At 41.4% G+C, this 23,040-nt stretch overlaps 2 protein-coding genes and 1 long non-coding RNA gene across 3 annotated transcripts in view; 1 reads left to right on the plus strand and 2 right to left on the minus strand.

Annotated features, from left to right (window-relative positions):
- Positions 1–23,040, minus strand: part of LOC306940464 — a 687,363-nt gene that overhangs the window by 186,894 nt on the left and 477,429 nt on the right. The gene's annotated exons all lie outside the window — the stretch shown is intronic.
- Positions 1,483–10,833, minus strand: sil1 (SIL1 nucleotide exchange factor). The gene is made up of 12 exons (XM_079501728.1): positions 10,661–10,833; positions 10,105–10,229; positions 9,580–9,718; positions 8,255–8,360; positions 8,051–8,156; positions 7,223–7,309; positions 6,331–6,426; positions 5,851–5,972; positions 5,007–5,103; positions 4,654–4,818; positions 3,049–3,213; positions 1,483–2,468 (listed from the first exon to the last, which is right to left on the minus strand). Exons 2-12 carry the CDS (start codon positions 10,204–10,206, stop codon positions 2,265–2,267), a joined length of 1,389 nt encoding a protein of 462 aa, XP_079357854.1. The 5' UTR covers positions 10,207–10,229; positions 10,661–10,833; the 3' UTR covers positions 1,483–2,264.
- Positions 11,112–21,778, plus strand: LOC306922294 (dolichyl-diphosphooligosaccharide--protein glycosyltransferase subunit MAGT1-like). Its single transcript, XM_079499781.1, has 10 exons — positions 11,112–11,244; positions 13,127–13,296; positions 14,908–15,025; positions 15,358–15,498; positions 15,680–15,820; positions 16,655–16,744; positions 17,284–17,347; positions 18,091–18,165; positions 18,403–18,493; positions 18,933–21,778. The coding sequence occupies exons 1-10, from the start codon at positions 11,155–11,157 to the stop codon at positions 18,946–18,948; spliced, it is 996 nt and encodes a 331-aa protein (XP_079355907.1). The 5' UTR covers positions 11,112–11,154; the 3' UTR covers positions 18,949–21,778.

A 23,040-nucleotide genomic window follows, 5' to 3' on the forward strand; every position in this document is an offset into this window, starting at 1 on the left:
TAAAAGAAGAGTGCCTTTGAGAGGCTGAGAGCTGTTCAACAAAGTGATCCTGCCCTTTAACTTACATAAAGCCAACGTGCATACAAAGGTTTGCCGCTGATTGGTCACACACGCGCACGTACACACGCACCCGCACGCACGCACACGCCCTATCCTAGATGCTCTTGCAGAGCCCCGCTGCAGAATGTAAAGTTAAGTTATAGATTTATTTTTTGTCACTGAGTCAGTCATTTAAAACCAATACATTCATTCTGGTGTTTTCCGGGTGCAGTTCAGATAAAACATGATTTGAAACTAGTTTGTGGGAGGGGCTAGCTGGCTGATATGCTAATACGTGTATGCAATGCATGATGGGTACATGACTAATTCCAAAAATAAACGTATACTAGTCAAAATGTAGCACATTTCTCCCAAATCTCATCAAATTATTATGTTCCAATGATGTTGCATATTGAAATTAACACAGTATATATTTTTGGATAAACGTTATATTTTATAGTGACTAACCATCAATGGAACTGGTACGCGTGTGAATGGCAACCTCCATGTCGCCCGTGTACAACTCATACTTACCTGGCAGGGGAGACACCATGATCATGAAGGTGGTTCACCCAGGTTGAGGCTTGGCCATTGCACTCCGGCCGAGCTGATATACTTGCGAATTCCTCAAATGTGGGAATCTCGACTGCATAATTTGTGGTAGTGGGGGACTGCGTTCGCGCTCTCCCCTGATGAACTGTTAAAAGGAAAGACCAAAGCAGCATAATCTCTGTGTGCCCTCTTGTTGTGGCAAAATATGAGAATAACAGACGTAATATATCAATGACTTTTGTCATGTGGTTACTTACTTCACCTGGATATTGATAATGTTGCAGATGTCATTTTACACTCCCTAGAGTTAAATTATTGTTAAACACCGGCATTACGTAATTTACCAAGAAGTCTACACATAATTAGAGAATGTAGAAAAATTGCTATTTTGATCAACATTTGCCTGTAGTGCATGGCATTGTGGAGTGACTGGAGTCTTTTCCAACAATAACAAAACATTATTTAGTTTTGGGTCTGCGAGACAAATCTCATCAAATGGTGGTCCGTGGCTCAAAACAATAAATAATGGTCCTTAAAACCACTGGCTGGCCTACAGTATTTTTTATACGTTTGAGCTGCACCCTCTTGTGGAGAATGGCTTGAACTGCAAACAGTTCTTTGTGGACAGCTAACTATACCAGCCTATCAACATGGTTAGCTCAAAATTACACTTTGTATTGTCTTGGTGTAATGTTATTGTTTTCTGTACTACGTGTTGCTCTGTTGTGGGTGAATGTTGAATAGACCTGTGATGATGAATATCATTCGGGACAATAAAGATTATTATTAATGGTTGCAAGCAGTTACATTGGTGTGCACTGGCCTTCACTCCAAATATTGGCGAGATATCTTCAATAGTTGCTCTGTTAGAAATTGATAATGCCAAATAAAAACAATCTACGCATTTACTTTATACAGTGACCGTCAAAGTCACACTTTTAGCACATAAACATATGAAAACAAATCAATGTACATTTGTTGTTTATACCAGTATTTGAAGATTCAGATCAGTGTCTCTAGTACAGCCTTTCTTCCTCCAGTAAAATCTAGAGGAAGTTATTTTATTTTAAGTAAATGTCATAGCAGGTTAGGATCATATAATTGCCAGAATCGACTTTGTTTTAATTTCTTTCTTTGCTAAAAGGTGTGACTGAAAGCCGTTTCACCGTGCAATCCAAGTCAATGTAGAGATGATTTTGGATGATCAATTTCTAATCAACAGGGAAACTCTATTAAAGATATCTCACCAATATCTGGAGTTAACTCAAGGCAAGGTAACTAACTAAAATTTGAACCATAGTGGTCATTTTTCTTTAAACCTGATGTACAGTATAGTTCAAGAACATAGATCTACAAGCTGACAACACGTCACACAATGCAACACATTGTGATTTTGTGCCATTTTAGGTGAGTGGACATTTATGAATCAAGGTGGCAATTTCTTTCATCGTGCAGCCCTACTCAGCACACAGAATTGAGTCTGAGAACATTTCCAGCAGGTCCAACATTTTGTGCAGAACTTTAATGTGTCATTGGTACTGACACCAGTTAACCTCAAAACCAGATCAACAACATCAAATGTTCACAACCCATGTCCTCGAGAGTGAGTCGATTCATTTCCACGATCGTTTTGATGAGAATCATATATAGGCACAGCAGTCAGTCAGGCAGGTTTAAAGCCACTTTAATTTGAACTCCAGTGTGTCGAGCAGATCGAGTATCTCGCCAAAGTAGCCGTTCTCTTCTCCCAGATTCCTCTCTGTGTGGACCAGCTCCTGGTACTGGCCCTTCAGGACGCCCAGCGTGAAAGAGAGAGTGCCGTCGGAGCGATACTGAGACAAACACACCGGAGCCATCGCCAACAATGTCCGCAAAGTCTGCAATAGGACAAGGGCATACAATTAATCCACTAAGACCGGAGAACGGTTTTCTGAAAAAACACATGTTGCTATATCGGTGGTGCTCAAACGTTTTCATGTCCGCCGACCCCCCATCTCAAAATATTTCGTTCCAAGGACCCCCACAGAAGCAAAGATTTGAGTTACAAATGTTCGTTTAAAAATATATATACTGTATATTCAAAGATTTTTTCCCCCCTCAAAAATAGCAGATCTACAAGGTTATATCTGCTATTTTTCATTTAAAAATAATAATGGTTAAAAGTGGTGTATGTATGTATGTACAGTACACACACACACACACACACACACACACACACACACACACACACACACACACACACACACACACACACACACACACACACACACACACACACACACACACACACACACACACACACACACACACACACACACACACACACACACACACACACACACACACACACACACACACACACACACCTCGATTATCCAATGAATCAAAAAAGTAATGGATAGACAGATAGAATAATCACCAAGACAATAATGGCATCCATATTTAATTCGCACGCACCTTCTCTCTCCAGTCGTGCTCGGAGGAGTCCAGCAGCTCTGGCACCAGAGTGCACCAGCCTCCTTCTAGAAGCTGTGGCTGCAGGGGCACCTCGGAGTACTGACGCAAGCGCTCCTCATGGGCCGCGTCCGGGATGGGCTCCATGCCTGCCTGCAGAACCATCTCCTGCATGGAAAGGACAGTACAACGGTTCATTACTAATCCATTTATGTAAGGACAAAATCTGGAGTACATTTTTTTAAGTGAAATAAATGAAGGTTTTATGAGCCAATGAACATTGCAGTTTTATGAAAATTATTCTTCTGCTCCTAAATACATACATACAGTAGCACATGTTTATGAAACTTTACAGCATGGTAGAGGGTCATGCCACATAGCACTGAAACCAGTCTCACTCCAATTGGCCAAAGGGGGGCGCTAGCAATCGTTTGAAAATTAAACCTTTGAACAGGCATAACTCGTGTCTCATTTGGCCAAAAGCCATGGCACTTGTTTCCACATGTACCTTGACTCATCTGTGACTTTGTTTTTATTACGCCGATTGGCTTAAGGGGTTGTCTGTCAACGCTGTACTCCCGCAGCCAACCATGCATCGTGAAAAACAACAATCGATTAGCCCTATTCTAGTCCTATTCGCTTACTCGTTATAAGCGAATCTTTCAAAAATAAAAAATCACAAGTGAAGTGAGGGGCGCTCTTATCATCGTACAGCATCATGGATCATCTCATACTGGCCAATCAGAATGCCTGTTGCCTGTGATTGGTTAGCTGATTTGCTCGTTTACATATGACGTAAACATTTCACACAGGTGATGACAACTGAGATGACAACTGAATGTATGTGATTGGTTAGCCGATTTGCTACACAAGGTACATAAGGTGGTCCCTTATTGGCCAAGCGCTTCCACAGACATGTGATTGGTTAGCCGATTTGCTCGTTTACATATGACGTAAGTTTTCCCTTCAATTTCAAAGGAAGTTTAATGTTTTGATGTTTAATTAGTGGACATTTGACCTAATTTCTCCGTTCATTATCAATGGAAAATCTTGAGACGTGTGGGGACAAAAGCTGTTTGAAATCACAAGAGGGGTGCTCTTATCGTCATACATTATCATACATTATCATACATCACATTACGTGCTCAGCCAATCAAATCATCACATTCTGTGGTACAAACACACACACGCACACAAAGCTGTGCATTGCCCCTCAAAAAATAAACAAAATAAAAAATAAAAACGTGTGGCCTATTGCTTCATGGGTTCGGGGCCTTAAACCCAAACCACACCAACGGTGTCTGTTTGGCGTTTTTTAAGGTAAACCACAAGGGATGCACACGCAGATTAGATACACCAGACATGCGGTGCTTGCGGTTAGGGTTTGAGGTAGGTTGTCGGTCTAATGACAGTCGGACCAATAGTATGTCTAAACTAAAGCCTGTACCCAAACCACACCAATGCAAGTCATTGAGTTGCATTGGTGTGGTTTACCTTAAAAAAACATTTTGTCCTGACCCGACCCTTTGGTGTGGTTTGGGCTTTAGCCTTTCACTGATAAGTTGAATGATGTAAATGCATATTTGGCTGGGTCTTTTCGGGGCCTACCCTCTCACTGATCATGTCGTAGAGCAGCGTGATGATACGAACACGGAGACCTTCGCCCCCTTCGCCTCTGAACAGCTCCGATAGGACCTGCAGCCCCCCATGTGACAGGAAGTGGTTCTGAGCGTGTGGGAAGTGACGTAACAAGGACGCCACTGCAAACAGAACCTGAGTGCAGAGACAGGACATATTATTATTATATATATAGCTGATCTACAAGCTTGATGATTTTCTTTTCTTTTTAAAATATTTTTTTTAAATAGATAGATTAAGTCAATGAGTTTACACTCTTGCACTCCTGCTAATAACTTTCTTTCTAATTATTTTAACACTATGGGGTCCAGGAGTGTCTGTACCTTCTTTTTAACACTATGGGGTCTTGGAGTGGCCAGCAATGTCAGCAATCTCTGGAGGGTGCCGTTCTCTGCCGCCTCCACCTGGACTACTGGGTTACTGCAGGACAAAGGAACAATACTTGTTGTTATGCCATGATTAGTGTCTCCAGACAACCAGAGATCTTCGCCCACTGAAGAGTGTACAAATGGAACCAAATGGAACTGAAAATAGAGGGTACGCGCGTAACATCATCATCATACCCGGAAGTTATGCAGGAACGCCTAATGCTTTCTGGCCTTGACAGCCCATACAACCAAACAGAAAATTCTGTTCCGATTGCATTAAACGACGTTACACTCACTTTGCCACTCACTTTATGCATGTGCATACCCTTTTATCGATTATCTTCTTAGTGATTTTTCTATCAATTAATCAATCAATTATATCAATCTATCAATTCATTAAATTAATCGTGAAGCATGTTTCTTTTTTACACCATTTCAAAAATGGCAAAAAATAGCAGATCAAGCTATATTTTTGTTGTTGATCAGCAATTTTGCTACTTTTGCGCAACACTTGAAGTAGGTAACTAATAGGGCCAAGGGATTGGTGGGCGGCAGTGGCTCAGGACTAGAGTGGCCGGTAGAGTGGCCAGATGGGAACGTGAGGTTGCCAGTTCGATCCCAGGCTCCCCCAGAGTTAGTGTCAAAGCGTTCTTGAGCAAGACTCTGAACCCCAAATTGCTCCCGGTGTACCTTGCATGGTTTCCGCCGCTATCAGTGTGTGAATGTAATGTACAATCTATGTAGTGCCTTGGATAAAAAGCGCTATATTAATGCATTCATTGGTGGTGGTTCTTCCTACCTGGACAGAGCAGATCCCAGAACAAACGCAGAACCTTCTTGTAGCTGGTAGTTAGAACTGTTCAGACAATCTAACATGATCTGAAGACCTCCCATGGAGAACAACGTCTGGGCATTATCCACCTAACACACACACACACACACACGCGCACAATACACTTATTTCTTTATTAAAGGGTTAGTTGGATCCACGGAACACAGAAGCTGGGTCGCCTGGGCGAGGGCGTCTTGATAGGAACCGAAACAACCCAGTGAACCCAAGGTACATGAGTGTGTGTGTGTGTGTCTGTGTGAGGGCATTAAGCAACTAGTCGACCTTGTTGGTACTAGTTGATTATGTAGGCCTCAAGATCAGGTAGATTATTATTTTTATTACATAATAGGTAGTTAAACAACTAGTCGACTAGTAAACTAGGCAACTAGTCAACTAGTAAAAATGACTAGAAGTGAATGCCCTAGTGTGTGTGCGTGTGAAGTATACCTGATGCACCAGGTATTCCAGTTCCAGCAGTATTTTCAGTTGTCTCTCTGTGGTGATGTTGGTGCTGCGAAACTGGGCTAGCAGGCGGCTCAGAATCTGCATTAACACAACGGGCACGCACGCACGCACGCACGCACACACGCACACACACACATTAATAAATTCCCCTCCAATACATGGCTCTTTTGAAGATTATGTCATATCACAGCCAAGTATCATGGGATTTCTTTTCTTTTTTAAAGATATTGTTTTTGCGGCTTACGCCTTTTATTGGTTTTTTGAAGGGACAGACAGTAGGCTGACAGGAAACGGGAGAGAGATGGGGGAAGACATGCAGTAAAGGCCGTGTCGGGCTCGGGAGTCGAACCCGCGGCACACTGCGACTGGATTACCAGTCGGGTGCCCAGACGGTTACGCCACCGCCTGGGCCTATCATGGGATTTCTAATGTATGTTTAGAGCACATAGGACGTAAATCGTTTGCCAGCGAAGTCTATGGACTTTAATGTTTGTTTTAGGGCACTAAATAGCAACGTAAGATGTCATGTGGCCAATACATCTTGTAACTAATTTAGTTTCATACAAGAAACAAGGCAGGATGGATAAAGAAAGGAAAGAAACAGTACAACTGTAACCAATGTGGAAAAAGCTTCACAAGAAGCGGTAAACAAAAGCAAAAAAGGCGGCCCCGCACTTACATATATTGTTACATTTACTTAACCACTTGAGCATCCATATAAAATTATACATTACATAGTAATTTCAAACAAGATTCCATTCTTACTCAAGTAATTATTTGGCTGACTACTGAGTCATTATTATTTTACACTTTCACTTCTATTTCACTAAAGTATTATTTAAAAGTAGCAATACTTTGTAGACTTTTGGCTGACCTGAGCATCAGTTTCCACAAGCATGTCCAGGTCGGCCATTTCTCTCTTCAGCTCCTCCAGGGGGCGGAACTGAGACCTCACCGTGTCCTACAGTACAAACACAGAGTCGCATAGACTGTATTCAACAAGATGCAAGATGCGTCACTTCCAGGTTTTTAACCCATTTTGGGCGAGAACCCCTTTTGGTGTTAGCACTATATTAAGCTTTAGCTATTGAAAAATAGCAGATCTACAAGCTCATAGCGCTACGAGCTTGTACGTCTGCTATTTTTGAAAAATCGAAGAACGACTGACATAGAAACATAGCTTTTTCAGATTTTTTTAGAATCTGATCTCAGGTCAAAATGGGTTAAACAGCTGCTGGATTGCAATTAAGCTCCACCCACGCTGCAACTTGCAGCGGGGGCAAAGCGTTTCCGGTTTTCTGGCCGACGCTGGAAGTTGCAGCGTGGGTGGAGCTTCATTTCCATCCACCAGCTGTCTAAAAACCCGGAAGGGACTCCTGCTCTAAGCTGCATCTTGTATCTTTGTGACTCTACTGTGTGGGAGTACCCATAGTCATACAGCACTGCTTCTCAAGTCCATTGACCACCGGGGGGTCCATTAGGAGACCCTCGTTGTGGGTCTGTAACTTCCAGAGTGTACAAATGGAACAAATGTATCACATGGCCCATTTGGTTCCATTTGTTACTAGGCCCCCAGTTATATATATTATCTCTGGGACTCCAATTTTCAATATAACATCCTCAGTGTTATACTTTAAGGTTCAATTTGGTTCAAATGGAAATCTAGAATCTAGAATCGATGTTATAGAGCAGGTGTTGTTACCTCATTGTTGTCTGAGTTCTCTGCATGCAGCTCTTCCATCTTCTGCAGAGCTTCTTTCAGCTCAGCAGTGCTGAACGAATGATGCTGGCCTTCCTCCACTTTCTCCCTGGTGCACGCACAGTATTTCTAACTACATTGCAGCATTGATACTTTTACTTAATAAGTAAACTGGTGGAAACAGTGTTTCAGATAAGATAATCCTACCTGAGTTTGCGTGCCCAGTATTTCCTCTGCTCCTCTCCCTGTCGCACCTCTCTCTGGCCTGTCTGAAGGTTTAGCCGGACATGGGAACCTCGTGGCACTGCCTCCCCTAGATATTCATTCATTCATTCATAGTGTACCAAACAGACCGTTAACATGGGAACCTTGTGGCACTGCCTTCCCTAGATATTCATAGTGTTAAACTCAGTTACAGACACAAACAATAGCCTGGCCCAGCCTGTGTGGTTTCTGGTCTAGAGGGGCGGGTGCCGGTCGAAAACAGGCGGTGGATCCTATTGGTTCACCGATCTGAGCGCCCGCCCCCGATTATATGATTGAATATCAATCATATCAGGCGACCAGGAAACTTAATGACCAGGTAAGAGGATATCAACACATTGTGAGCTTGTAGATCGGTTATTTTTGGCTAAGATATTTAGTGGAAAGTGGAAACAGGAAGAGTAGTAGTAAGGCCGTAGGCCGTAGAACAGACGACTTGAGACACCGGTCATTTAGGAAAGAGAACCCACTTAACTGGCTTTTATTTAATTAATGTTAAACATGAATTAAAAATATTATTACTTCATTTATAATAAATATATACATAATGTTTGTAGCGAGGTGGCCCTTCAAGATTGTTCGAAATATAGTGGGTCCAGAGGCTCGGAAAAGGTTGAGAAGCACTGATGCCATTACCGCACCATTCGAAACTCTATACGGCTTGTGCAAGGACGCGCTGCGATTGGCCAGTAGCCACTTTGAGTGGCAGTCGGGGAAAACGCTCTCCCCAGAACATGATTTACTATTCTCTGCATATCGAGTCGTAACTCGAACGGCCCCGAGTCGGCTCAATCGAGCTTCGCAACGTTCGACACGGCAACTTGCTCGCTTTAGTTTGCTCGGTGGTGACTCACATGGCTCAAGTTCACTTGAGACAGCGGGCCTCCGTCGTGGTCTAGTCCAAAGAGTTATATATTTAGGTTTAGTTCACAGCGATACTAGTCTTGTGCCTCTCAGTAAAGTATTAGATATTCTTCTGCAATGTCCCGCCCCATATTTGCATACTGGGCCCCGTTTGGTTATAGTCTCCTGGTTCCCCACGAATCTGGTTGGCTCGTCACTACTTCGGCAGTGAAGTCCTCCCACAATTGAGAGGGGCCAGACTTAATCTGCCTGGGGCAATATGCATTGCAAAGGCAGATGAAGGCTGGCTATGCGAGGCTACAGTTGTTGTAGGAGAGAGGCACTTCCGCGTTGGCCACAGAAGCAGGGTGTGGTTATAACTAAGCACAACAAGCCGTGTAGAATTTCAAATGTCGCGCCATTACCTGGTTTGAGGGTCTGCCACTCGCTGGTAGGTTGGACCACCTTGAGGATTGATTCTTCATCTTCTGTTGCGGTTGTTGCATCCTCTCCGCTGTCTCCACCTCCGTCTCCGCCCTCCACCACAGTCAAGGCAGTGTCAGGCTTCACAGGAAGGAACACACAGGAAAACATTACACATCCTTTCTTTGCACAATGGCATTTTAGCGCTTCACCCAATTTGCATATTATCAGAACAATGTCCAATCAGGGAATAAATTCCGTACCAATACATTTCTTCACCAATGTGTTTGTAAAGGTGTCTAGTAACACATCTCACAAAAGTTTAATTCAGTTTCCCTAGGAGAATCTGTGACAGCTGCTGAAAGTTGGGGTGCCATTAACAACCTATATGCAGGCAACATTTACAAAATGTCATTCTGCTTTAAGTAGCATGTGACGGTTCAAACTAGGCGGTTTTCATGATTCTGCCTGAATCCATTGGAAGCTTTTGTTTTGCATGAAAAACACTCCTTGACTGACTGTCTCACCTTTTGGCTGACGGTGGTGGCGGACAGTTGACAACAAAGCAGCAACATGAAGGCACATACCAACCCATCAAACAATCCTCTTGTACTACAATTGGCTCTCATCGTTGTAGTAGTGCCTGAATTGACTGAAACATTGAAATGACAATCTGATTGATTGATTGATTGATTGAAAATGTTATTAACAGTTTGTAGAATGGGTACAGTTCAAGGAAAGTACAGGTCAATACAAAATCTGCTAAGAGGATAAAACCAGAAAAAGCACTAAAGACTTGTTTACATAAGGGTCCTCATTTTTCAATTCATCAAAACATTTAAAGACATACAAATATATACACTTCTAAATGCAAAAAAAAAGAAAGAAAGAAAGAAAGAAGAAATCAGCACAAATACAACAATATAACACTGGAATGCTAAACGTCTTTCTCCTTATCAGCAGGCTCAAATTGAACCTGACTATTCAGGTTCAAATTTAATCTGTGATCAGGGATGAGAAAGAAGAAGAACAGTGTTATTCAATATTATAGGCTATAAATATAAATGATTCTTTCTCACTCACCTGTTTCAGTGACCTTTCTTCAACGTTACATAAGGGTAAATGCCACTAATAATATAATAAAATAACAACAACGTCTTCTTTTTCTCTTCTCAAACAACAGATAATAAGACATTAGTGCCTTATGTGTTGTATTAAACACAACAGATGTGGTTAACAGTACTCTTCCGCACACACCACATGTCATAATTGTCATTTCAACACAGCCTGCTCATTGGCTGAAATAGCAGCGACAGCCAGATGCCGACTGCTCATTGGCTGAAATCCCACCAATAGGAAAGTGACAGGAGTCTCGTTGCGGCAGTAGCGTAAAGCAAAGCCTGATCGTACGACGGTCGCTCGCGCCGAAAGAAATAGCAGATCTACAAGCTCACAACGCGTGGCGTCCGCCACGCGTTGTGAGCTTGTAGATCGGCTATTTTAAGGCACTCGCGACCGCCGTACGACGGAGCATAAATCATTTAGGCTTGTGTGTGTGACGGCGGTGGTTGGAAAAGATGTTCCACAAACTTTTATTTGCTTTATTTCTGCTGTTTGTTATCAATGGCGCCCCTCCTTCTGACGCACAGAAGAAGGTGCATAAAGAGGTACATATTAAAATAATGATTTGTTTATTTTTGTTGTTATTATTGTTATTCATAGCAATTCAAGTGCAGTTTACATTGTGGCTTGTGTGGTCACTGATGCTAAGCTAAACTAAACATTAACCCACATAGGATGTTGGCTAACGTGATTATGATAATAATAAAGTCTTCATTCTCGACAACGTTCACCTTGCAATGATGCATTGGGTAGCATTTAATAATGAATATAAGGGTGAATGTTATGTGGGCAAAGGATACGTTCATCTAACTTCCTATCCATTACTGTTTTTTTAAGTCATCAGATCAAGGAAGTAACTAGCTCCTTTCGGAACCCTACGTTAAAGTTTCTGACATTTTGATGACTAGGGGTCCAAAGGAGCTCAACCCGGGGGGTCCGGAGACGGGCTAGGAAGTAACGTTTAGTGAGAATTATCTGGGCTTTGCAGCCTTTGCTCATTTGGAATAGTTGATGGCCATGCACTCACTGTACATACATGTACAATAAGACACACAATGACAACAATTAAGTATATTGGGAAGGGGTCATTTTTGGAGATTGATTGAATTTTTTATTTCACAGTATGTAGAGTGGGTAGGAAGAAAGCACAAGTTTTGATTGATTTACAGACAGTACATTTCAAGCACAACTCAATACAAAACGGTTAACTGTGGACTACACCATAAAGCATTACACTTGTTTACAATAGGGTCCACCGTGTTCAATTCATCATAACATTTAGAGATGTACAAATATACACTTCTATATAGTCAAAAACAGGAAATCATCAGGAGGTAAAAAGGGGAAAAAACATACAGTGAGGGGAAAAGGGGTGGGTGGGTGATTCAGATTTACGGGGGCCAGTTTAGAATTGCAGCCGTCCGTAGGTGCCCTTTGAGAGCGGTTTTGAACGAGTCAAGGGATTCGCATGTCTTAATGACTGTTGGTAGGGCGTTCCACATTTTGATGGCATAGGAGCGAAAATAATTTAGTCCCTTGTTTGTGCCGAATCTGGGTTGCACATGGTTTGTTGAACTCCCTCTGGTGTTATGAGTGTGGACTTCGTTGACATTAGTATTTAGGCAGGTACATGGGTATCTTGGTGGTGTAATATTATATATCTTTGTGTGATAATATTGTCACCCACTTTAACTGAGAAGCCGTCTGCCTTGCTGAGATGACTATTTGATCCAAAGAGAATGGATTCATGTGCCAGGTGCAGATTCTACCAAGCGTTATTGGAGAGTTGCATCCTAATAATTTAGTTTTCAAGACTTGTTTACGCCAGGGTCCTCCATTTTCAATTCATCTGATTTGATCAGTATTCAGCTCACATTTGAGTACACGATCCGATCCGTCATCAAGGGATTATACAGATTTTATGATAGTATAGTGCCACTGCCAGGTCAGGTAGTACTATGACTCTGAGCCTAATCCTACATCAGGGGTGTCCATACTTTCGCACCATATTATTAAAGTCAAGCTGTGAACAAAACACAACTAACTTTTTTCCAGCCTTATTTAACATTACCAAATGTAATCAGATGTACTGTACAAGCCTACAAGGTAGTTTCTGTTTAGCTACCAACCAACACACAGGAGTAAAGGGTGTTCAGTAGCATTGATCTATATTAAAATCATCGTACATCATCATGACGTAAAATAGACACTATGCCTATTTGCTCAGACACTATGACGTAAAATTCTCCTTTCATTGTCAATGGGAATTTAATGTTTGTTTAAGACAAACTGTGGCCGGTAACTAAAAGCTGGATGTAGGAGGGGCTAGCGCCCCTCAAAATGGAGTTAGGTGGTTTCTTCCGGACAGCAATGAATATATAGCTCGACCTTTTCTAATGTTTGTCTCTTGTTTGTTGTCACCCTCAGTCTTTGCTGTCGGAGAAGGTGGGTCAGATGATGGAGTGGGCGTCCAAACGTTCCGTCATCAGGATGAACGGAGAGAAGTTCCGTCGTTTCGTTAAGGCGCCGCCCAGAAACTACTCGATGGTCATCATGTTCACAGCACTGCAGCCACAGAGGCAGTGTGGAGTCTGCAAGTACGTAATGCTACCTAAGTTTGGCCTAAAAGTAATTTGACAGTATAACTGTTGGGGCTGCTCGTTTATGGCAAAAATCATAGTCCTGATTATCTTTGGTCAATTTTGAATTTACTCGTTCTCTTTGGAGCCCAAAAAAAGTGGGTTTTCCTTTTTTAATCTGTGTAAATAACTAAATAAATTATATATATATATATATATATATTGCCTTGTGGCAACAAACAAAATGGAAGAAATACAGTAGGGCTATTACAATTTAGTCATTTAGCAGACTCTCTTAATCCAGAGTGATTTACAGTAAAGCAAGAACAACACATGGTAATACATCAATCAAATACATAGAAATAGTTATCAAGGGTCATAACATAAGCAAGCTATCCAATCCAATCCACTTTATTTATATAGCACATTTCACAACTAAAGGTTTACAAAGTGCTGTACAGAAAGTTAAAAGCTAAATACACTATAAAGCTAAAACAAAAGACGCCAACAAACCACACAGTAGAAAAAGGACACATTACAACAAAGCCACAGAAAAGCACAGAACTCTCAAACGGAATTAAAAGCCAAGGTGTACAGGTGGGTCTTAAGGCGAGATTTAAAAGTCTCGATGGTGGGGGCCAGTTTAACATGGGAAGGGAGCTCATTCCACAGTTTGGGGGCTATAACAGAAAAGGCACCACTGGTCTTTAAACGTGCCTTTTTTGTGACCAGGAGATTCAACTGGCCAGCAGTGGCCAACGCAATGACCTTGAGGGAGTGTAAACCTCTATAAGGTCACAGAGATACTGCGGCGCAAGACCGTTCAGTGATTTAAAGACAAACAATAAAATCTTGAAATCAACTCTAAAACGGACGGGGAGCCAGTGAAGGGAGGCCAGAACAGGTGTAATATGGTCACGCCTATGGGTTCCAGTTAGGAGACGCATAGTAGACGTGCCATGGAAGACTGGTTTAAACCAACATACAGTGCATTGCAGTAGTCTAAACGAGTGGAGATAAAAGCGTGAATGACACGTTCAAAATCGTTAAAAGAAAGCACAGAGCCACAGACTTGATTTTGGCAAGCAGCCTCAGGTGATAAAAGCTGGAACTAACCACAGCGTTTACCTGTTTGTCCAGTTTTAGTGCATTATCCAATTTGACCCCAAGATTAGAGACAACGGGTTTGGCATAAGGCTGCAGGGGACCAAGGTCGGTGGGTACAACACCGGGGCCACTAGGCCCAAACACTATGACTTCCGTTTTTCTTTCATTTACACTGAGGAAGTTGAGAGCCATCCAGTCCTTAATGTCATTGAGACAGTTAAGAAGGGGTGTTAGGGAGTCGTTGCTTCCCTTCTAACAGTAGAATATCTGTACAATGAACCTATGAGTATAGTGTATACACTATAGAGTGCTTTGTCTACATAATATGCTATCTAAATTACATAAGTTTAGCCTTTGCATACGCCTGTAAGGTTGCCGAGGCTAGTGCAAGACAAGTGCTACGGGCTAAGATGATATTCAATGAATGTTCAAGTCATCTGACTATAATGCCAGAGACCACAAACACGGTGAGTACTAAGGTTTGGTATTGTAGTACCATTAAGTCTATTCTTTATATTTCAGACAAGCTGATGAAGAGTTTCAGGTGCTGGCTAATTCCTGGCGTTACTCCTCTGCCTTCACCAACAAAGTCTTCTTTGGGACGGTGGATTTTGACGAGGGCTCTGACGTCTTTCAGATGGTGAGATTCTGATTTTATTGTTCATCAGTTTCCGATGCCTTGGAAATATTTTTCATGATGTCTAATCGCAATTATTATTACTTTTGGCATAATCATCATAACCGTCGAAATAAAACATTAAAAAGCCGAAATGGCAGTTCTACAAGCTTACAATGCGTATTTATTTTGTGTAACATTATTAAATATGTCAGTAATTTCTTAGTATATTTAAGTTATTTGTCATATGTGCCCTGTGCGATTTCTGATTAGGAGGCCTTATATAGGCAATCTGAAATTTTGAAAATATTCATTATTTTACATGTAATGTAATGCAATCAATCTTTCTATTCCAGCTGAACATGAACTCTGCCCCAACATTCCTGCATTTCCCAGCCAAGGGGAAACCTCGTCGAGCGGATACCTTTGAGCTGCAGCTCAGGGGCTTTGCAGCTGAGCAGCTGGCCAGATGGGTGGCAGACAGGATGGACATACACGTAAGTACAAAGCAAGCATTCAAATATTGATCTAAGGGTGCAACAGTTAATCGAACAAGAATCAATCTTTTAATAAAATAATGGATTCGTAATCGATCCTCATTTTGTCCCTGTCATTATAGACAAAGTTTCAAGAAATGTCAACATTTTACAACTAGTGAAAATAACTGTGCGTGTGTAGATCCGTGTGATTCGTCCTCCCAACTACGCGGGACCCCTTCTCTTGGGCTTCCTCTTGGCTGTGATTGGTGGACTGGCCTATCTTCGACGTCACAACCTAGAGTTCCTTTTCAACAAGAATGTCTGGGCCTTCGCTGCACTGGTAATACACACACACACTCACTCACACAACACACTTTTTTAGTATTCAAATAATCAAGAAGCACAAATGTAAGCGTTCATTTGGCGCACAGCAGTGTCGTTCAAAAACAGCGAAAATAGACCTGTGACATGCCTAAGCACACCCTCTGACCTGTATATAATATCAATTTGTAACAGAACCATGTCAACCTAAATCTACATCCTACTGCTGTCCAAGTGAACGCATTGTTTGTGCCTACATGTGTGCCTTCGTCCCGTGTCAGCTGCCTTGACAGAAAGAATGGTTATCTTTTTTGCCTCCAGTAAAGATTTTAATTGTTGGACAGCACTACTAAATAAATCTGCCAGTCAACTTTTATAGAGCACATTTTATTGAAAATAAAGTCAAACTCAAATGTGCATCACAGATGACAGATCACACCCATAAATATCCAGCAATGACATTTGCCTAATTTGACTGCACTGGACCCATTTCACCAGTAGATGCCAGTCACGTGCACTGTTAAATGAAATACATTTCACCACAATTTTATAGGTTTCAGTGGTTATGCCCATCACTAAGCATAGGTATATAAACCCTATTGCGTTCCGTTACAGTTTTTGGCTCAAAAACTAAATATCACTGAATATCCGGTACACATGGGGTTTTTATAGAATTTATTTGATTTTTCTTTTATTTATTCATGAAATCCTGGAAAAATAAGTGAATTTAGTTTTTAATTCATGACATTTTTGCCTTCTTTTGCAAGTTTTTTTAAATAATAATAATTCAAAACAAAATGTAGGAAACAAAAAAAAAAGGGACGCATACAAAAATGTGTGTGTGTCATTGCAGTGCTTCTGCCTAATCATGACTTCGGGGCAGATGTGGAACCACATCAGAGGACCACCCTATGCACACAAGAACCCCAACACTGGACAAGTGGTAAGCTGCTGCTTGGTGGCTGTACAGGCCTGTCACAATTATTACATTATCATCTAATCGCAATTAGTTTGTCATCGTTTCCATGTTGAAACATGTTCATACATGAACCCATTTAGGCCTGACGTCGGAAAAAAAAAAAAAAATCAATATTACATGTCAAGGATCCCAAAAATTATATGTAATATGCCGCGGACCCCCATCTGAAAAAATGTTGTTCCAGGGACCCTGGAAAGAATATACACTGAAAGAATATATATTCAAAGATTTGAGGCACATTTTCACAATTTTTCAAAAATAGCAGACCTACAAGTTTGTAGATCTGCTATTTTTCAATAGCTAAAGTATAACATAATGCTTAAAACACCAAAAGGGGTTCCCACCCAAAATGGGTTAAAAAAAAGAAGCTGAAATAGCAGATCTACAAGTTTACAACGTGTCGCAAAGTATTGATACTTTGAATGTGAAAGAATGTGACTCTGTACTCTTTTCCCACCACTAATAGAAAAGAGGGATGTTTATTTGTTCCTTTGTGTTTTCAGAGTTACATCCATGGCAGCAGTCAGGCTCAGTTCGTAGCAGAGACACACATCGTTCTGGTCTTCAGTATCCTTCACCACTACCTTAATTTTTTATAAAGTCTTTGTTGTCTCCGCCAGGCCGAGGACTCGTGTTTTCGCACATCTGTCCATGACTTTTCAAATCGGCCTCTTGGTGGCACTATAACAGCCCGAATCACGTTTTGGCCTAACTACAATCACATACCGTTTGTTGAAACCGTAAATTAGCCCATAGCACTTGCCGTAGCACTTGCACTAGCCTCAACGACCGTAGGCGTATGGCTGGTTAATTTATGTAATGTAGATGTTTGTTTATGTAGACATAGCACTCTATAGTCTAGTGTATACTCATAGCTTCACCGTACAGATATTATATGGTTAGTCGGACGTTAGGTTCTTAGCTTACTTATGTATTTGATGTATTACCATGTGTTGTTCTCGCTTACTGTAAATCTCTCTGGATTAAGAGCGTCTGCTAAATACCTAAATCGTAAGTACGTATGTAATTCACAAACTGCTACAACCAGCTCTTGGCCGAGCAATACAGTGCTAAGTTTTCGCAGCTAAAAGAAGACAATCATTCATTCTACAAGATGGCTATAGTCGATCGAATGTGACTGAGGGGCTGCCATTGTGCAGCCTCCAGCTGGAGAAAAACAGCATTTATTTTTATTTCATATGACATGAAAAAACTAATTCCAATGACTTAGTGTTTGTCAAGGTGGGTCACAAGTGTTCATGGAAATTACTCCGACTTTATAAGGTTTGACCTTTGACCCTGGGTATCAGATGCTGCCGTTACCATGGGAATAGTGCTGCTGTGTGAGGCTGCCACCTCCGACCTGGATATTGGGAAGAGGAAGAGTATGTCAACCAACACACACACACACATCTTTTAACAATACAATTAAAATATGTATTTATATATTCTTGTATTAGTTTAAAGTGATTCAATACAGATTCTATGCAAAACATTGCAACCTAGTTTGTGTTGTAAATGCCATCGCCACATAATATGGCGATGGCGTGATTTGTATCCTGAAACATAGTGTCGAGTTTCCTAAGTGTGCATGTGTGTGCGTGCGTGTGTGCGTGCATCAGTAATGTGTGTTGCAGGTATTGGTCTGGTGATGCTTTTCTTCAGTTGGCTCTTGTCCATTTTCAGAGCAAAGTACCACGGATACCCCTACAGGTATGAGTCTAATGTGGGGTTTGATGCTGAATGGGCTTCTATTGGATAGAAGGGGCGTTACCTAAAATGAATACTTATAATATTGAATAAAGCAACTTAAAAAGGGTCTGGAGCCAGTTGCACCACCTGACACTAAGTTCAACCATAGCCTAGTTATAGCTTAAATGGATTTTAAGTCAGGCCATTCAAGCTATAACTAGGCTAAGTTTGAACTTGGTGTCAGGTGCAACTGGCTCCTGGGGAACACAACAGCCTGGATACAGTAGGTGTAACAATGACCCCGGAAGTGTTATAAATCTTTCTTGGTCTTTAATCAGATGTATGATGAATTATGAGACACAATATCAGACATATCTTATTTAATTGGTTATATCTAGGATTGGATGAAGTCATGCTGTAGTCTTTCCATTGATTCAGCATTTTGTTTTGTGTGTCGAAGCTTCCTGATGAGTTAGACTCGTCCAGCAGCCATGCAGCCATCGTCCGGTCTGAGGAAAGTGTCGACATCTCTACGGGTGGTTCTCCCCAAGTGCCTTCACGACCTACGATGCTCTCCTCAACGTCAAACCAACGCTAGCTCAGCGCTCGGCCCATTTCCCCAACAAGCTCCAATGGCCCTTTTCGACTACGACGACCAAGTGGGCCGTGTCGTGTCACGACGACGTGTACCACAGGTTCTGGGTTTGTTTCCATACGGTACGGCTCCGTTTCACTTGAGGTTCTCCTCCCTAATTTGGGGTCTGCTGCTCAGGAGGTAACCAGGCCAGAACTTCAAATTGTTTCTAAAATTGCGGCTCTACAAGCTTGTACCTTTCTGCAATTATTAGTTTATTTTTTAATTATTATTTTCATTAGTTTTCTTTTATAAGAGCCCCCCTTCAAGGGGGGCTGTGGTTATATTAGAAATGTAAACGTCACAGAACTTCACTGCTTCTGGACTGTTTCATGGTCATGGAAGGTTCTGGGTTATGCTTTGTAGTAAAAAAGAGCCAATGATTGATTGATCGATTGATTGATTGATTTCACCATGAAGCAACAACAAGAAGCATAACTGCTCTATGCCTTGTAAGAAAACAAAATATCTACAACACCACAGGCCAGATCACTTTGAATTCAGCAGGTATAGAGAAGTGCCAATTCATTTCCTGTTGGCTTATTAGCAATTATTTATTATAGGATGGATATGAATAGAATGTTATTATGTTCTGCCAAAAGGGCTTTTTGAATCCTGTTCTTGAATTTAGTGAAGGGGGGGGGGGGGGGGTCAATTTCAGTTTTGTCAACATAGGGGATCATTTTGTTTACTTGCGGGTGATTCGTATTTTCTGTACACACTGGGGCCCGTCGTTTGATGTTGGTAAATGTGTGCATTATTCAGCTGATAACAAGAGTCCGCAGGTCCTCAAACTTTCTTAAATAGTCTTAAATTCACATTAATGTATGTATTGTGAGACGACGGTGTCCCCATGGATTTAAATCTGGCGTAAGTGTTCATTAACACAGCATCTATACATACTGCTGCTGTGTCGAACTTGTAAACTGCATCAACTGCGATAAATGTTAACGTTATCTCCCTTAAACATGAGGCCATTTTCTGGAAATTAGAGTGGTGCATAAATGCTGACCAATGACTCACCCGTCAATTTAGTTTTTGTATTTTTTTTTAAACAAATAAAATCTATATCCCTCCCTGCGTTTTTTCTTCAAATTAATTCGAATTGATTTTGCACTTTTTGACAGACAAAATATCTTTTTTTTTAAACGCAACACAACAACCTCTGCTTGCACTCTTTCTCCAGTACTCGCAGTGGCATTTCTTAGAACCTCATTGGCACTTCATAAAATCTTCTCTTTCTCTGTATGGCCCACTTTGCACCTGCTATTCCTGTACATTACCGTTTCTCAGCGTCTGGTCCGGGGATCACCAGTGGTCCAAATGTACTCTTTGACGGCTCTGTCACTCTCAGAGATATAGTAAACACTGAGGATTTTACAGTGTAACTGGGGGGCCCCGGGATTTAAAGGTAATCATATCTAACTGGTGGTGCTGCTGTGCCATATATGGTCTGATCTGGGGTGGACTGCAGAGTGATTTTTGAATGGTGTAAACCACTCCAACAACTGGCTTTGTTAGTTTACGTGTCCACGTGTTTGTTCGTAACAAAAGAATGAGCATGGTTGCTATGGTCACTCAGTTCACACGGGTGTGATTTCATTACGTCAGACATTACGTCAGACCACAGCTGATCAGGCTATATAATACCTTACACCACTCAGTTCACACGGGTGTGATTTTTTTAAATGTGATTAGTCCCAGGGCTAGATGTTCCACCATGCTAGTTTAAGCACGGGTAGAGAGCCTACCTGTTGTATAATTGTCCATATTGCCCAATCCTGGGCATATATTATTCTCATTTAAGATTTCTATTTCAGTTCTTTTACCCTATTTCCATCCTTAAAAAGACTGAGTTCAATATGTTTTGACTAATATATCTGTACTTCCTGTTCATATCATATGTGAGTTAGACGTTTGAACTCCATGCCACAAACAAACAAGCATCTTTGACCAGGTGTAACCTAGAAGTGTGCATATGTGAACTGCTTCAGCGCCCTCTAGTGGGGGGGTTATTTCCCTCGAGTCCTGTCTGTCATAAAGGTTTCAAAACCAGCGGGACATGCGCTATAGTAGTTCATCGCCTCTTGCCGGGTGGAAACGTCATATGTCCCAAAACGTTGCTTTTCAGGATTCAAATTCGAAAATGGCAAAAGTAGCAGATCTACAAGCTTGTATATCGGCTACGTTTTGCGTGACGCTGTAGTATGATTAAGTAGGGCATTCATTTACAAAAACAAAACGCAAGGTTAAAGTATGGAGCCAAGATGTTTTCTCTGTATATTGTCGCTGTCGTCTGGAAATGAACCTTGTACGGTATGTCCAAATCTGTTACTTTTCAGGAAATGGAAAAAAGTACCTGGATCTTATTTAGTCACAAGCTCTTAATACTTTTCATTGGTTTCATATTTGCAGCTCAACTAAAACATATTGGGAGGGGAGGGAGGGAGGCATTTTACCGTCTGTGTGTGCAGTTGACCTGTCCTCTAGTGAACGAGGGCAGGTGTTAATACCAGGTGTAACGAGGGCCACATTCTCATGCTCTGTGTGTATATATGTGAGTTTGTGCACAAAGTGTTGGTATGCATATTATTTTGTATATTCATGTGCAGAGAGAGATGAATGTGTGGTCTCAGGTGAATCTTTTATGACATTAAAGTGCCTTAAACTGCCTGAAGTTCTTTGTGTGGTACTTGTAATTCTCTGACGGCGATGCCAAACGTGAACATAAATTCAATCTATGTCAAACATTTCAGGCTATTTGCTATTTTTGAAGATTCATTATTTGATTTATTTGCCCGCTAATGCTCATTATAAATATAATATGGTGATGTTTATTTCTATTCTGTCTCAGAGGATGGCTGTCCCTACCAGTGACATCATTGGTAGGCAGGTTTGGTCATATCGACCTTTTTATTTATTTTTATGTTTCAACTTTCAATGCAAGGAACAATGGCTTCTGTTATAGCATGGTACATACATTTCCAGGAAGAGATACTGTATAGGTTGTAGTTTCTATTGGAATCCCCATTGATGATATTGTTAGGCAGGTTTCTGAACTGTCCATAGCCCATCAATGAGACAGACAAACATATAAATGGTGCCATTGTCTAAGTAACATGAGCATTGTGAAGGATCTAATTCTATGAAGATAAGGTTTCCATCTTGCATCTTAAACTGAGCAGTCTTGACTTGTCTAGATAATTAGAAGGCAAAGGTCATGTGGGTTAACTATGGTGAAAAGTGACTCGGGCTGAGTAATGTGAGGAAGTGTCCAGGGGGATTCTTGGTTCATGTCTCTGAGGAAGACGACTTTTACTCTTGTTAAAATCCTATGGTAATAATGAATAATGAATTGCATTTTTATAGCGCTTTTCCAAGTGCTCAAAGCGCTTTACAATGGTTCATTCATTCATACGGTCACAGTTTAAATGTATCGGCTCTGATTGCAGCTAAGTTAAAATGATTGTTGCTATGATTTTACCTTCAGGTGAAGGTGACGTGTGTTTGTTTTGTCTTTTATTTTACCACCCTAACATTATGTAAACATGGCTGCTCTGCCAAGCCTTGGGGGATCTTCTTCAATGTGGCACTGTATGTGTATGTTAATTCATGCAAGTATACGTTAAAGGTGGGGTTAAAATAAGTGAAAAATATGAATAAATCAAAAATACATCGCATGGACGCCTGTCCGGGCCCCTCCTATGTCTCACCAGGTCCACTCCTGCTCTCACCAGGTCCAGCACCTGTGCGTTGCACCAGACTCCCAGCACCAGGCACTTCATTCAGGAGTGGTGGATTCTCGAGCCACAATGGTTCTGCAGGCTCCACCTGGCCCATGGTGGTGCCGCTCTGTATGTTTTTGGGCTATGACACCCATGAGGTATAGTAGCCAAACAGCATTCTCTCTTCAAACCACTCCTTGTCTTGGACA

The sequence above is a fragment of the Electrona antarctica genome (genome assembly GCF_951216825.1).
Source record: "Electrona antarctica genome assembly, chromosome: 1".
In the NCBI taxonomy this organism is placed as follows: Eukaryota; Metazoa; Chordata; class Actinopteri; order Myctophiformes; family Myctophidae; genus Electrona; species Electrona antarctica.

Bases quoted from the DNA above. Each gene is read 5' to 3' on its own strand.
- sil1 (XM_079501728.1), bottom strand. From the start codon at position 10,206: ATGAGAGCCAATTGTAGTACAAGAGGATTGTTTGATGGGTTGGTATGT. The intron at 9,719-10,104 runs GTGAGACAGTCA...CTTCCTGTGAAG, and splicing joins CCACCACCGTCAGCCAAAAG to CCTGACACTGCCTTGACTGT. The intron at 4,819-5,006 runs GTACAGACACTC...CTCTGCACTCAG, and splicing joins CCCATAGTGTTAAAAAGAAG to GTTCTGTTTGCAGTGGCGTC.
- LOC306922294 (XM_079499781.1), top strand. From the start codon at position 11,155: ATGTTCCACAAACTTTTATTTGCTTTATTTCTGCTGTTTGTTATCAAT. The intron at 16,745-17,283 runs GTAAGCTGCTGC...TTGTGTTTTCAG, and splicing joins ACCCCAACACTGGACAAGTG to AGTTACATCCATGGCAGCAG. The intron at 17,348-18,090 runs GTATCCTTCACC...CCTGGGTATCAG, and splicing joins ACACATCGTTCTGGTCTTCA to ATGCTGCCGTTACCATGGGA.